At 39.2% G+C, this 16,149-nt stretch overlaps 1 protein-coding gene across 18 annotated transcripts in view; it reads right to left on the bottom strand.

The window, feature by feature from the left end:
• The window catches only part of GOLGA4 (golgin A4), a 120,021-nt gene that overhangs the window by 65,679 nt on the left and 38,193 nt on the right, over positions 1-16,149 (bottom strand). For 7 of the 18 annotated variants that reach the window (XM_009445174.3, XM_054681659.1, XM_009445170.4 and 4 more), the window contains 6 exons: positions 14,306-14,353; positions 11,390-11,446; positions 5,598-5,696; positions 4,457-4,589; positions 1,656-1,843; positions 1,304-1,387 (listed from right to left, as the gene is read on the bottom strand). In XM_009445174.3, coding sequence (XP_009443449.1) covers positions 1,304-1,387; positions 1,656-1,843; positions 4,457-4,589; positions 5,598-5,696; positions 11,390-11,446; positions 14,306-14,353 — 609 coding nt within the window. The remainder of the gene's footprint in view (positions 1-1,303; positions 1,388-1,655; positions 1,844-4,456; positions 4,590-5,597; positions 5,697-11,389; positions 11,447-14,305; positions 14,354-16,149) is intronic. The other 11 variants (XM_009445175.4, XM_054681663.2, XM_063805535.1 and 8 more) reach the window with 4 other exon arrangements.

The raw sequence follows: 16,149 nt of genomic DNA, 5'->3' as shown, positions 1-16,149 counted from the left end.
TTCTTGGATTTGCTCTAAAACAATTCTGGGTGAGTAGGACAATGACAGTTGAGAAGGTACAGATGAAACAAGATTAGTCATGAGATGTTAACTGTTGAAGCGGGGTGGTGGGTTCAAAGAAATTCATTTTAGCAGCTTTTCTTTTGTAAATGTTTTAAGTTCTTCATTATAATATTTAAAAAAAAAAAACAATTTAAGTAGGCCCTCAAGAAGTGTATAATCTAGCAAAGCAGTATTATCAAAAGGATGAAAAAGATTGCCAATACATTTTAACAGCAGGACAGCTCTGACATGTTCTTAATTACATGACCACTTAAAATACTCTAGTGATAACCTGGCATATTAAAGAAAATGGTGGATGCTATAGAACAAACTGGGAGCTGCTTAGAAAAAGGACCCAAGAACTTGGAGCTGAAAGACAGGTCAAAACTGTTTACCCATGAATTTTCTGGTTGTCTTTGCTGCGTAGCTATAGCTGCTGCTCCAACTCCAAACTACCAAAGGTAAGACTCATTCCTTCCTCAATCCTCTAATCTCATCTACACATTCTAAAATTCACTTGTAAACATTTTTATTTATGCTAATATATACATTATCACTTATTTTTGTTTGTTGTTTTTTTAAGAGACAGGGTCTCACCCTGTCACCCAGGCTGCAGTACACTAGTGTGACCATAGCTCACTGTAGCCTCTAACTCCTGGGCTCAAGCAATCCTCCTGCCTCAGCCTCCCGAGTAGCTGGGACCACAGGCATATACCAACATACCCAGCTAATTTTTTTTTTTTTTTGTAGAGAGGAGGTCTTGCTTTACTGCCCAGGTTGATCTTGAACTTCTGGCTTCAAGCAATCCTCCCGCCTCAGCCTCCCAAAGTGCTGAGATTAAAGGCATAAGCCACTGTGCCCAGCCCCTTATTTATTTGTTAGGCAACTTATCTGAGAGATTAATCTGTTTCCATATTATTTGAAAGAACATACTGATATCATTCACATTTAGAATGCCTTAACTATAAATAACTTTTCTCTGTAAAGTAGTTATGTACTATAAATATAAACTTCCTTTGCAACAGTTATTCTAGTCTACAAATCAAAATGCTGACTGGGATCAAGAAATCAGAGAATCAGTTTCACATGACACAAAACTAATGCTAGTAGTTACAAAAATCTAGAAATTAAAGATTTTTCATGGAAAAAGCTGCAATAATTTTTGGAAAACAGAAACAAGCATGAATGTTTCCAATTGTTTCCAAAAGTAAATGTTGGGGCCTCTTGACAAATTTTAGTATCATAGGTTTTGTTGTTTTACCTTATCTTGTTCAAGCTGTTCAATTAAGTTCTTTGCATCACGCAACTGAGTGATAAGTTTAGTCTTCTCGGCCATATGAAGGTCCTAAAAAAAATTTTTAAATTCATTTCCATCTCTAATAAAGCTTCTTCTCATTTGAGAACTCTAAACATTTATCTAATTTATATACATGTTACAGTGCAGAAGGAAAAAAGTACACAGGAAGTCTCAAGGTTTGGTGTTATGTAGGCCAGGGCAAACAAAAATGCCCTTTCCATCCACTCTCCTTTCCCGGAGGTACAAGCCATGCTGTGGAGCCTGTGGATCTAACTTTATAGGATTAAATTAGAACAAAACTCATCTGCTCTTTTACCTTTATCTTTTCTAGTTCTTGAAGTCTTTCATCCAGTTGTTCTTGCAGAGCTTCTTTTTCACTAGTTAATAGTGTACATTGTTCCTTATGTGACTGAATTGTTTCCTTACAACGCTTAAGTAGGTTCTCTTGACGCTTCACTCTTTGCTGGAGTGTTTCCAGTGTTTTAACAGAAGTTCCATCTTCCACTAACAATAAAGCAACATAAGAAGGGGCCATCAGTAAGGAATATGAAACCAGCTTTGGAAAATTATGACTGAGACAGTCAAAGAGATCTAATCTAACCGACTCCATCTTGGTTCTAACCTTTAAGCTGTCATTGTTCGTTCCTGGGTGTAGGCTGAACTAACTTTGGGAGAACTTAGTTTATAGTTTATAGTCTAAAACAAAGACAATAAAAGCCATTTCCCAAACAAACCTCCTTCTTGCCTGGAGACTAGATTGCCTTTGTAGGACTAACAAATTAGCCAAAAGATTAGAAATTATCATTTAGGAGTCATGCAGCTGAAGGCTACAAGATTCTGACCACCACTAAACTGCTCCTAATATCACTGCTTGAGATATTTTGCAGACCCTGCACTTGATGGATCAGCTGGCAACATCCAGATCGATAAATTGGCTCATCTGATTTTGTGGCTCCCACCCAGGAAGTGACTCAGCACAAGAAGACAGCTTTGATTCCCTATGATATCATCTCTGACCTGACCAATCAGCACTCCTGGCTCACTGGCTTCCTCCCACCCACTAAATTGTTCTTAAAAACTCGGATCTGTGAATGCTTGGCGAGACTGATTTGAGTAAAATAAAACTCTGGTCACGTGCACACTCGGCTCTGCGTGAATTACTCTTTCTCTACTGCAATTCCCCTATCTTGATAAATCAGCTCTGTCTAGGCAGTGGGCAAGGTGAACCCATTGGGCGGTTACAAATATAAGGGCACTTCCAGGAACAGTCTGTTACTACACAGGTGTGTATTCCCTCTTTTTTTTTTTGAGACGGAGCCTCGCTTTGCCGCCCAGACAGGAGTGCAGTGGCATGATCTCGGCTCACTGCAACCTCCACCTCCCTGGTTCAAGCAATTCCCCTGCCTCAACCTCCCAAGTAGCTGGGATTACAGGCGCACACCACCATGTCTCGCTAACTTGTTTGTATTTTTAGTAGAGGTGGGGTTTCACCATGTTGGCCAGACTAGTCTCGAACTCCTCACCTCAGGCAATCCGCCTGCTTCAGCCTCCCAAAGTGTTGGGATTACAGGTGAGAGCCACCACGCCCCACCAGGAGTGTATTCTTACACCAATATTCTGCTATACTCTTAGATGAAGAAGGGAAAACCCTAGTCAGCTAATAAACTGGCACCCTTCCAAACCTCTACTTAGTATTAGTTGTTTAATCTTTATCTGAAGAAGCTTAGTAGTAATTCACCTCTTTGTGGTTCAACCCCATTCAGAATGGCACAGTAGTTAACTAACATTAACTGAATCCACCCTCCTTAAAATGACAGTTTGATAATCATCTTTTGTTATTCAAAATTATGTGTCTTAGCTCACCTCCCAAAAGGATTAATAAAGTACAGTATTCTTTCCAACCACATTCTAATCTCTTTCTGAGAGGAGTTCTGGTAAATGCAACTTTCTCCATCTCTTTACATTTATGAGTCTGAAGTTTCCACATGTCTGGGAATTTCGGGACTGACCCCCCCGCCCCACCACCCCACCATAGTCTGGTTGCTCAGATAGTTAACTGCTCAACTACTTACTCCAAGTTTATCATAAGTCCCTTTGAAAGAAAAAGCTAGGAAATAAAAGATGGGAATTTTATTGCGTATATACCTCAAGCCTCAAAGCAAAGAAGGCTGTAACTGAATTTTAAGACAAAATATAGCTATTTCTTCTTTTTCCAGTTAAAAAGCAATTGATAGGACAAATACAAATATCTATGAATATAGAACTATTTAAGCAATATTTAAAAACTAAAATAACTAAACAATTACAAATAGCCCACTTATTACCATGTAAGCAGAACTGACCTGTTCATATGAAATCTAGCTACTGCTATTAATAAAACAGTGTAGCATAATAAATGAATTTCAATTACAATGAAAATGTGGTGTTACAGACTATGAAATTTTTGCATATTAAAACAACTTTTTTGGTTGGGCACAGTGACTCACACCTGTAATCCCAATACTTTGGGAGGCTGAGGCAGGTAGATTACTTGAGATTAGGAGTTCGAGACCAGCCTGGCCAACATAGTGAAAGCCCGTCTCTACTGAAAATACAAAAATTAGCCGGGCATGGTGGTGCGTGCCTGTAATCCCAGCTACTCGGGAGGCTGAGGCAGGAGAATCGCTTGAACCCAGGAGATGGAGGTTGCAGTGAGCCGAGATCATGCCACTGCACTCCAGCCTAGGCAATAGAGTGAGACACCATCTCAAACAAACAAGCAAACAAAAAACACTTATTTTCTCCTAAATAACAACAAAGAACCAAAAAAACAAAACAAACCCTTGCATCTTTCTGAAACTATTAGGACCACGGACACTTCTACCTCAGCCCATATCTATCAGCTCACATCCCGGAATCTCTCAAAATCCTCCTCTAGGTTTTCTTGGGGTTTCATTTTTGTTTTTGTTTTTCTTGTGGAGAAGGGTTTTCTCTATGTTGCCCAGGCCGGTCTCAAACTCCTGAACTCAAGCGATCCTCCCACACTGGCCTCCCAAAGTGTTGGGATTAAAGGTGTAAGCCTAGGAGCCTGGCTCTCCTCTAGTTTTTAAATTAACCTTTTGACAAAATGAAGCTTACCTACTGGCTCTACATCACTTTCTGGATTCTCTTCTTTAGTGAAGACTTCAGCCTGTGGTTCCAGCTGAGGAAGTGGTTTCAGTACATCAACATTCATCGGGCCATTTCGTAATCGTTGTTTCAGCAGAGAAACCTAATATAAATGTGCTTCATTGGAAAAAAGTCAAAAAAAACTATGGGAGTAGTACAATTGTCCCTTGTTATCTGTGAGGGATTGGTTACAGGATTCCCTGTTAATACCAAAATCCGCAGGAGCTCAAGTCCATTATATAAAATGGTGTAGTATTTGCATATAGCCTACACACATCCTCCAGTATACTTTAAATCATCCCTAGATTACATAAACTACCTAAATAATGAAAATACTATGCAAGTAGTTGTTGTATTACATATAGTTTAGAAAATAATGACAAGAAAAAAAGTCTACATGTTCACTACACATGGTTTTTTCCCCCTAAATATTTCTGATCCAGTTGGTTGAATCCACACATACAAAAACACATCAATGTGGATGGCTTATTGTACTTTCTTTAAAACAGAGAGAGGACGGATTAAATGATATTCTTCTTACTAAAGTGGGGGAAAATAATCAAAATAAAAAGTTTACTCCCAATACAGCTGGTTTTTATATTTGCTATTATTATTATGCAGTTAGTCAAAAGATACAATAAATAAAAAAGTATCCTTAACATTAACTGAAGAGCTAGGAGTGGTGGCTCATGCCTATAATCCCAACACTTTGGGAGGCCAAGGCGGAAGGATCGCTTGAGCCCAGGGGTTTGAGACCAGCCTGGGCGACATAGTGAGACCCCATCTCTACAAAAAATTTAAAAATTAGCTGGGCATGGTGGCATATGCCTGTATTCCCAGCCACTCTGGAGGCAGAGGCTGGAGGATTGCTAGAGCCCAGGAATTTGAGATTGCAGTAAGCTATGATCACGCCACTGCACTGTAGCCAGGGTGAAAGAGCAAGACTCTGTCTCAAAAAAAATTAAAAATAAAAAAAATTGAGGAAAGCAAAAAGTTTTAAAAATAGGTCTTAAAAAAGAAAAAACTTTTGCAACCTTGCAGATATCCAAATCAAACCCCCTCTATTTTTCTTTATCCAAAAAATTCCACACTTTTTCTTTTATTCTTTTACCTGAGTTTGGAGAACACTGATATACTGATCTTTCTCCTCTAAAGATGCATCAAACTCCTCTTGCAGATGTTTCTTTGCCTGCTGGTCCATTTGGAGCTCCTAAAACATAAAATGATTTACAGGTAATTTTCAGTATCAAACAAAAAATATAAACTTAAAGCTTTCAAAATTTAAAAACATGTTGAATACAGATTTGCATTTCCCTTAAGGTATCAGCAACAATAGTTAGAGAATAATTAGCATGTAAAACATTAACATTATTTAAAACATTTGCATCAACAAATGATTTTGTTCCTTAAAGAATATGAAGATCCAAGAAGAAAAAAGTGTACTTTCCAGAGCTGTAATGATGGCTGCATTGATAATAATGTGGAGAAAATAAATAATCACTTAAGACAGGCCGGGTGCGGTGGCTCACACCTGTAATCCCACACTGTGGGAGCACGAGGAGGGTGGATCACTTGAGGTCAGGAGTTCGAGACCAGCCTGGCCAACACATGGTGAAACCCCGTCTCTACTAAATATACAAAAATGAGCCAGGCGTGATGGCAGGCATCTGTGGTCCCAGCTACTTGGGAAGCTGAGGCAGGGGAATCACTTGAACCCGGGAGGAAGAGGTTGCAGTGAGTTGAGGCTTGCCACTGCACTCCAGCCTGGGTGATAGAGTGAGGCTTGGTCTCCCAAAAAAAAAAAAAAAAATTACTTAAGATAAAAGAAAAACTTTGAGACTCTTACTACTTGTGTTATATTATATTAATCTGATCTAACACCAAATTATTATATACCAAACAGATAGCCAGTAGTCTTCCTCCTCCCAACATATGAAAGTGTCTGATAGTCGAAACCAAACGCTTTCTCATCTGTAAAATGAAATATCTAGTTCCTGCAATTAGTTAAAATGCTGCTTTCTTTAGGTCATTAATGAGCCTTCCTAACCAAATCCATTGATTTTTATCTCTCTGCAAAACCAGCCACCAGTAATTACCCTTTCATTTTAGGTATAGTCACATATCACATAACAATGTTCTGGAAGATGATGGACCACACATATGACGGTGGTTTCATAAGATTATAATAACGTATTTTTACAGGGCTTTTTCTATGTTTAGATAGACTTGGATATGCAAATACTTACCATTGTGTTACAACTGTCTACAGAATTCAGTACAGTAACATGCTGTACAGGCTTGTAGTGTAGGAACAATAAACAATACAATATTGCCTAGGTATATAGCAGGTTATAGCATCTAGGTTTCTGAAAGAACACTCTGGTATTTGCACAATGACAAAATGACCGATGGAAGCTTTTCTCAGCTATACCTGCTGACCATGGCTTTAGGGCTCCTGGCTACACTCCTGTCAATTACAGTTTCCTCTTTGTCCTTCATTGATTCCTTCTAGCCCTCTGGGTTCAATCTTGTGTCTTCTGTGTTTCTCCTTTAGAATGCCGGAGGTTAGCACATGGAAGTATTAGACAGCCCTTTATCGTTCTGGGATTCCTATACTTCACTAGTTCCCTAAACTCAAAATATTCAAAGTCGCATTTTACTTATCTTTGTTAATCCCTGCATATAATCAATATTTTTTATTACTTTTTCTAGAATGTTTAGATCCTATCTTTTACCACAACTATAACCACAGCCCAGGTCTCTCAAACTTTAGATCAGGGATGTCCAATCTTTTAGCTTCCCTAGGCCACACTGGAAGAAAAAGAATTGTCTTGGGCCACATATAAAATACATTAACAATAGCTGATGAGCATTTAAAAAAAAAAAATCACAAAAAAAATCTCACAATGTTTTAAGGAAGTTTACAAATTTGTGCTGGGCCACATTCAAAGCCGTCCTGGGCTGCATGCAGGCCACAGGCTGCAGGTTAGACAAGCTTGTGACAGTTAATTTCCTTCAATAGCCTTCTAGACAGATTTCTTACCTCAAGTCCTCCTCTAATTTTATCCATCCCTCACACATTTGCTAGAATAATTTTCCTCAAACAATATTTTCAAAGAATTATAAGCAACTCCCTCTTCTTACATTGTTTCAAACTTATTAATTCTCAAAACACTAAGAATTGCCCGAGCAAAACACTGAGGCACTATCTGGTACACTCATAAGTGTCCTCTATTCTGCCCAACACCCACATTGCCCCAACAACTCTGAGCATATTTTTTACTTTTCCTCTCACAAATGTCTCCTGACTTGACATTCCCACAGCAGTGGTCTCCAAATGCTGGTCATGCCCTAAATAAAGTTTTCAGAGATCCATCGTGAAATAAGAAACAAAAGCCAATGTGGAGAGATTTTCTTAGATCTAAATTCCTTTCATATAAGTAGCTGTTACTTTATCCTGGGAATATGTCCTTCCTAATTGTTTTGGTACTAAAACAACCTTTTTTTTTTTTGAGACGGAGTCTCACTGTCACCAGGCTGAAGTGCAGTGGCACGATCTAGGCTCACTGCCAAACTCCACCTCCCGGGTTCAAGTAATTCTCCTGCCTCAGCCTCCTGAGTAGCTGGGACTACAGGTGCGTGCCACCACACCCAGCTAATTTTTGTATTTTTACTAGAGACGGGGTTTCACCATGTTGGCCAGGATGGTCTCGATCTCTTGACCTCGTGATCTGCCTGCCTCAGCCTCCCAAAGTGCTGGGATTACAGGCGTAGGCACGAGCCACTGTGCCCGGCCACAACTACTTTAATGAAATAATGGCAATAAAAGAATCTGGGTACTTATTCCTGATGTCTTTATTCCGAAATACAACAGTTAGTGGCCCTATGACAACTCCCTTCTCCCCCACTTCTGGAAGGAACTGGAAGGTAAACTTCATTTCTTCCAAATAATTTCCTACAACCTACAACCTTCCATGCTGGACTCTGTTACATAGCAGTCCTAACAGCCCACCAAAACAAAAAACAAACCAAAAAACACTCCTTGATTTATACTATAGTTTTCGGATTTTGCATGTTTTCATTTCCTCATCTAGACAAAAAGTCCTTGGTTACAAGGGAGCATCTTTTAATCATGTACCCTTCTCCCTCTCCCGGCTACCTATACACTATTCTGCCAGCATGTTAGCCCAGTGAGGCTTGTGTCAAACTTCTAAGATAATTATTCGTGTTGTGTTAAGCCATTAAGTTGGTGGTAATTTGTTGCAGCAGCAAGAGAAAACTAACACATGTAGGTGGATTAAAAAAAAAAAACCAACAAATTCATCAATCTGTGACTCTGATAAGTATTAATATTTCCTAATAGAGGAAGATATGGTTAATGCATAAAATTATGGATTTAGGCAGGAAAGTTAAAGTAGGCCCTTTAGTTCCATATTCCCTTACCTCTGGTCTTTGCCCCCAACATTTCACCAGCTCCTAAAAAATTTAGGTAGAGTTGCAAATCTAATTGGCAGCATCCAGAGTTTTCACAGAGCTCCACCCTCTTTGAAAGGTCAACACAAATGCATTTTACCACAGACAAGCATGACAAGGCATGCTTTTCAGCCAGTGAGCTCTCTCACAGTTTTCTAAGTCCCTCAACAGCTGCAACTGAGTAGATGAGTAAGGCTGGGGCCTGCTAGCTAAGTCAATTCTTTTTCTTTCCCCATTTGATATTGCCAGGGAATGCTGGTTCTATAATTTAAATTAGAGAATAGATAGATAGGAGGCCTATCTTTACTAACAGCCGGCAATCACATGGGTGCTTACTCATCTATGAATAAAGTAGATGTGTTTCCCATTCAGCTGTATTTTCTTGAGTATAGCTCCCTCAGACAAGGGCTCTTAGTGGAGAAGGGCTGAGCGTAGGAAGGAAAAAAAAAAACAGGTATTCCTGTGTTTCCAGATATAATAACATTAGAAAGAGGTATTCCTGTGTCTTTATTCAATGCATATTTAAATAATGCGAATGTTTTAAAGAGGATTTATCAGGTTTTAGGCATTAAAACCTGATGCCTAACCTCTAATGTGCACTCTCTGAATTTTAAACATGCCTGCTCTCCATTACTATGTATATCTAATCATTAACTGTATAAAACATGGGCATTTAATTTCTCACCAGAAATACAAGATACCTATCAACACCCTTCATTTATTCCCAAAACACAAGACAAGTAAAAAAGAAATGTTAAGCAAAAAGATATTAGCTTAACAGAAAAATCTTCTGGGTAGAAATGCCGTACTATTTGCCCCTCTAGCAAAAGCAAAGGTACTTTTAGCTGCTGAAAGCACTTTCTTTCTATTAATATAAGGCAGGAGAAACAAAAGAGGATACCCTAGCTATCATTCTCTCACTTCCCATAACCCCTTTGTTGCATACGCCTAATCCCCATGCATACTTTTCTGAGTACTAACACATTCCCAGTCCAACTAGGAAAGCAGAATCTTGGGCAGACCAGAAGTTAAGGTTTTGTTCCTTCTCTATAACTTCCAAAGTGGGTATACATTTTTCTAAGTTATTAATCCAAAAGAAGTTGTACAAATTTTCATTAATAAAGGACATCTGTAATTATTTGTATTATTGAGGACAATGCTTGGTCTTGTCAGTATAACAAAAGTAAATTAGCCTGGTTTTCAAAGTCATGTTTAGAATGTTTTAAAGAATTTATTTGGGAATTGTGGTAAATGATATAATCTTTCTTTCATACCACAAAAATTCAGTAATTTGGCTATATAAAAAAAATTGCGAGAGACCAGAAATCAAACATGATAGCAATAAGAATAAAACTTTAGTAATATAATACAGGAAATTCCTATATGATTAATTCTGATTGTTAATTCACGCAATAGTCTGTCATTGACAATAACAACAAAGAATATTCCATGGGACAATACGGCTATATTGATGGTATCATCCTAATCTATACTCCCTTGTTTTTCTTCTTTGCCTCCTCCCACAATTATACTAGTTTTTCTCAATTACTATTTACAGATTTATTAATTTACCTGACCCTTTTAAGGCTATCTATACTTTCTAAATCTGTATCTTGGACTGATAAATTACACGTTAGAATACCTAAAACATTAAACTTACTTTGATTTGTCCTAAAGCTACCTATTTCAAACTTCTCAAAATAACACTAGTTTTGTTAATAAATTAACAGAAAGTAACAAAAACCCATGAAGAACACTCATAACAAAAATAGGTAACAAGATATTCTTCAACAAACAATACAAATGAGTGGAGAGAAAACACCAATAGCAGTAAAATATGCAATTGTTGGGATCTGTATAGGAGAAAGCAGAGGGAAGCGACAAGGTATCAGAGGACCTGACAGCAGGAGAACCCCAGAAGTCAACAGGTACTCATTACAAAATAATTTGAGACAGCAGGTCAAACCAGGAGTGGTCTTGCCTACTCCGATGGCAAGTGGGTACACATGGCCCTCAGGAAGACATAAAGGAATTCAAACAGTCTAAGTGCTATGAAAAATTACCCGCCCCCCTCAAAATTACAGGAAACATAATTTATTTTATAAAAAAGACTTAGGGTTAGGAAAAACAAAAAGAAGCCTGAAATACATAACAGAAGAACCCAGTTAACTCTTGGAAGTTGACGCTGACTGTTCATGCAGACAATTGATATTCTGTTGCTAACACCTCATTTCATTAATTCCAACAACGTATCTTAGAAAAACCATACAAATAAAAACTTCAAGAACTGACCCCTGGTCTTGTAGGCTGGACTGGTTAGTTATTCGTATAACTAATGAGATGCATATGAAACTACCCTAGCACACACAACAGTTCTGATAAATATGAGATTTAATTACTATTTTCAAAGTACTCATCCCTGAAACTTACCTCTCTTAATTCTGCTATTCTCCGAAGTGATTTATCCTGACTCTGACTTAATATACCCTTTAATTGAGAGAGAAAAAAAAGCTGGTTAAACAGCTAACTGTATGACATAGTTATACAGTTATACAAAGCAAGTCAAAAATAATTATTTTTAAAATATTACAACTGTTTATCCAAAAATAACCTGAAGATAGAGGACAAGCCTAAAATGTTAAAGATGTGACCATATTGAAAAATCTGTTAAGTTAGATCATGATGTTATAGAACTGTTCTGCATCCTGGCAGTGGCAGTGGTTCAAAATCTATACATTTGTTAAAATGCATGGACATGTAAACCAAACAAAAAGTCAATTTTACTGTCTGTTCAATTTAAAAAATAAAATGTTTTAAAATTAAATCAAATTCCAACTGCCGTTTATTTCACTGAAACTTATAATGTGTGGAACACATCAATTAACAGCCTGTTCTAAAGGTTTTTGTGGCTTAGAAACAAAATAATTGTCTATATTTAAAAAAACAAAACCCGCCGGGCGCAGTGGCTCACACCTGTAATCCCAGCACTTTGGGAGGCCGAGGCAGGTGGATCACGAGGTCAGGAGATCGAGACCATCCTGGCTAATATGGTGAAACCCTTTCTCTACTAAAAATACAAAAAAAATTAGCCAGGCGTGGTGGCAGGCGCCTGTAGTCCCAGCTACTCAGGAGGCTGAGGCAGGAGAATGGCGTGAACCCAGGAGGCAGAACTTGCAGTGAGCCGAGATCGCACCACTGCACTCCAGCCTGGGCGAAAGAGCGAGACTCCATCTCAAAAAAAAAAAAAAACATCCAGAAAAATTCTCAGAGAACATCAGATGGCTAAATTAGTAACCATACACTAAAAAAAATCAAGAAGCTGGCCGGGCGTGGTGGCTCACGCCTGTAATCCCAACACTTTGGGAGGCCGAGGCAGGCGGATCACCAGGTCAGGAGTTTGAGACCAGCCTGTTCAACATAGTGAAACCCCATCTCTACTTAAAAAAAAAAAAATTAAAAAATTAGCCGGGCATGGTGATGCGTGCCCGTAGTCCCAGCTACTCAGGAGGCTGAGGCAGGAGAATCGCTTGAACCCGGGAGGTGGAGGTTGCAGTGAGCCAAGATCGCACCACTGCACTCTAGCTTAGGCAACAAAGCAAGACTTCTCAAAAAAAAAAAAAAAAAAAAAAAAAAAAAATCAAGAAGCTAATAAAAGAGTAATATTGTGAGATGAAATGACTCACCCTTTCCTGGGGTGGGGTAAGGAAGGTACTTTTCTCTAGTAAAGGAAATTAAACTTGGAAAGTTATGACCTATGGAAACAAAGTAACCACATATTCCTGTACAACATAAATACAGACGTAAAGGAAGAGGGTAATCTGGAGCTTCACTGGTTTGTGTGGACTAACAAGCAAAACAAGGGGATACAGACAGGCAAATGGCTTACCTATGACCAAGGGAGTATGACTGGATTGTATTGTGGGGACTTGTAAGTGAATAAAACAAAAACCAAAGTTCTTTTCCCCAAAAAAGCCACGAACACAGGTTTTGTTTGTTCAGTTTCAAATATAAAATTTTAAATGCAGGAACATGCCATGCTGAGAATGATGAAAAACTGTAGTGCAGTAGTTATAAGCACGTGCTCTGCAGTCTAACTGCTAGGAAAAAGACCCTGGCTCTCCTCCTTACCTCTTAACAAGCTGTGCAACAATGAACGAGTCACTCTCCCTCAGTTTCTTCACAGGAAAGAGGCTAGAACTAAATATACCAAAATGCCTGGCACACAGTAGGAGCTCAATAAATGTTAGCTAGTACAAGCAGCATAGGTAAGAGTGTTCGCAATACCTACTATTTTAATTTCATTGGCTCTATTGAAAAGATATTTGCCTATTTTAAAAGGTTTCTAGGCAGGTACACATGTAGAAAAGAGAGCAAAGCATTGAATTTTATCTTTTCTTTTTTGAGACGGAGTCTTGCTCTGTCACCCAGGCTGGAGTGCAATGGCACGATCTCGGCTTAATGCAACCTCCGCCTCCCAGGTTCAAGCAATTCTCCTGCCTCAGCCTCCCGAGTAGCTGGGATTACAGGTGCCTGTCACCACACCCGGCTGATTTTTGTATTTTTAGTAGAGACAGGGTTTCACCATGTTGGCCAGGCTCGTCTCGAACTCCTGACCTCAGGTGATCCACCCGCCTTGGCCTCCCAAAGTGCTGGGATTACAGGCGTGAGCCACCACGCCTGGCCAACTATATTTTATTTTAAAACACAGCAAACTGATGGCACCATTTGAAAGGGAATGGATATTTCTCCTTAGCTCTGAATTATCACCTGGAATACCCGGTGGGAAATTTCCATAGCCAATGCATAGAAACACAAGCAAACAGGATGACATAGTGGGGCCAAGGTGGGTCACCCTGAATATAATAGTTTCTTATCCCTACATACTTAATCAAAAGCTTCACAAGCAGCAGCCGCAGGAAATAGTTATTATAGAAGAGAGGATGCTTGCATTTGGACCCTGATATAATGATAAGAAACAGATGTCTGCAGGTATTTAAAAAGCAGAAGGAAAGCATAGAAGGTTAGATATGTCTTTACCACTAAAACAAGGAAGCAACCTGTAGACTGAGACACTAGAAAACATGCTTGAGAGAGGCATGCTGTAAATCCTAACTTCTTAAACACTACCGAGATCTGTAACTCAAGGAAGCTCATCCTTAACAGAGGTAAAATCTCTGGGATCTCATTCACTTTCTCTTTATCAAAACCCCCAATAATGGTAAAACAAGCTTAATATTTTGTTCATATGCAGAATTATTTAAAAGGAAGGCTTAGAAATATCTTACTATGTAAGATCTTTCTGATTTAAAAATTATGACTCAGTAATGCAGTTGACAAATCACTTACTTGTAGCTTTTTCTTCTCTCTCTGAAGCATCTGATAAGCTGTAACAAGCTAAAATATAGTCATCAACAACATTAGTCATTCCTAAATAAATGCAATTATTCTAAAGTCCACTAAAAAATTCTCTTTATGAAAGTCAAAAAATAAATTAGAAGAGTCCTTAATAGGATAACCTAATTAGATGCATGACGGTCAAAACTAACATAGGACATACATTTCTAAAAAATAAAATGTAAATTTGACAGACATTAAATCTCCATATGACTTCATCTTAGAGATACACCTCTAAATTTCAATACCTAATTCACAGGTGGGGATTCAAGCCAACTTGCCTAAAGGCAGGAGGCTACTCAAACTATAGTTACAGACTAAATCAGCAACAGCATCACTTGCAAGTTTGCTTGAAACAGAAATTCTTGGGCTCCACCCCAATCTAACTGAATGAGACTTGGGAAGGGTGTGGAGAGACAGGAAACTATGTTTTAATGAGCTCACCAGGCGATTTTTCTGCTTTGGACTATAAGAGATCATGTAATTGATTTCTAAAAGTTCCTTCTGGTTATAGGGTCTGTGACTACAGCTCTGCAAAAATCTGAGCAAAGAACCTCATAATCAACAGATGAAAACTGGTAATTCAAGTCCTTAAAGAGATATTTAACCATTTAACCTAAACAGGATATTTAAACATTCTAGCACACCCTAATGAAATTATGGATTAACAAATCTTTTCAGCCTGGAAGTTACATAACATTACTCATCTAGGACCAGGTGCAGTGGCTCATGCCTGTAATCCCAACATTTTGAGAGGCGGAGGTAGAAGGATCACTTGAGCCCAAGAGTTCGAGACCAGCCTGGGCAATTTAGTGAGACCTTGTCTCTATTATAATTAAAAAAAAAAAAAAAGTTACTCATCTGAAGGCTAAGTACATGGCTCCAGTGAATTCTTTGGACCCTACTATGGAAGTGCTAAAGAGATAAGCTGCAGGTTTAAGAGGAAGCATCCCCTATTCGAGTTTTGCCATTTACCTTAGAAGGCTGCTGTGTCCCAAATGCCACTAGTGATATCCTGAATCAAAAGACAGGCAGCAATACAGCCAGGCATGGTGGCTCACACCTGTAATCCCAGCACTTTGGGAGGCCAGGACAGGAGGATTGCTTGAGCCCAGGAGTTGGAGACCAGCCTGGGCAAAATGGCAAAACGCCATGTCTACCAAAAATACAAAAAATTAGCCAGGTGTGGTGGTGTGTGCCTGTGGTCCCAGCTACTCAGGAGATTGAGGTGGGAGAATCACCTAAGCCTGGGAACTCAAGGCTACAAGGTGAGCCGTGATCATGCCACTGCACTCCAGCCTGGGTGAAGGAGTAAGACCTTGTCTCAAAAAAAAAAAAAAAAAAGCAGCAATGGAAGGTGGGTCTAGCAACAAAGAATATAAAAAACAAAATTCTGCCTAAGACCGGGACTCTCCCCTTATTATTATCATAACACCAGACAGAAAAATGGTGTTCACAGCCGGGCGCAGTGGCTCACGCCTGTAATCCCAGCACTCTGGGAGGCCAAGGTGGGCAGATGACAAGGTCAAGAGTTCAAGACCAGCCTGGCCAACATGGTGAAACCCTGTCTCTACTAAAAACGCAAACATTAGCTGAGCATGGTGGCGCATGCCTGTAGAGTGAGGCAGGAGAACTGCTTGACCCAGGACCCGGTAGGCGGAGGTTGCAGTGAGCCGAGATCACGCCACTGAACTCCACCCTGGGCTACAGAGTGAGACTCCGTCTCACAAAAAAAAGAAAAATGGTGTTCACATTTACCAGTGTAACAACCCTGCACATCCTGAACATGTATCCCT

This window comes from Pan troglodytes, chromosome 2, assembly GCF_028858775.2.
Source record: "Pan troglodytes isolate AG18354 chromosome 2, NHGRI_mPanTro3-v2.0_pri, whole genome shotgun sequence".
NCBI classification, from domain to species: Eukaryota; Metazoa; Chordata; class Mammalia; order Primates; family Hominidae; genus Pan; species Pan troglodytes.
Note: the sequence above shows the minus strand (reverse complement) of the source record. Positions and strands in the feature narration are given on the sequence as shown.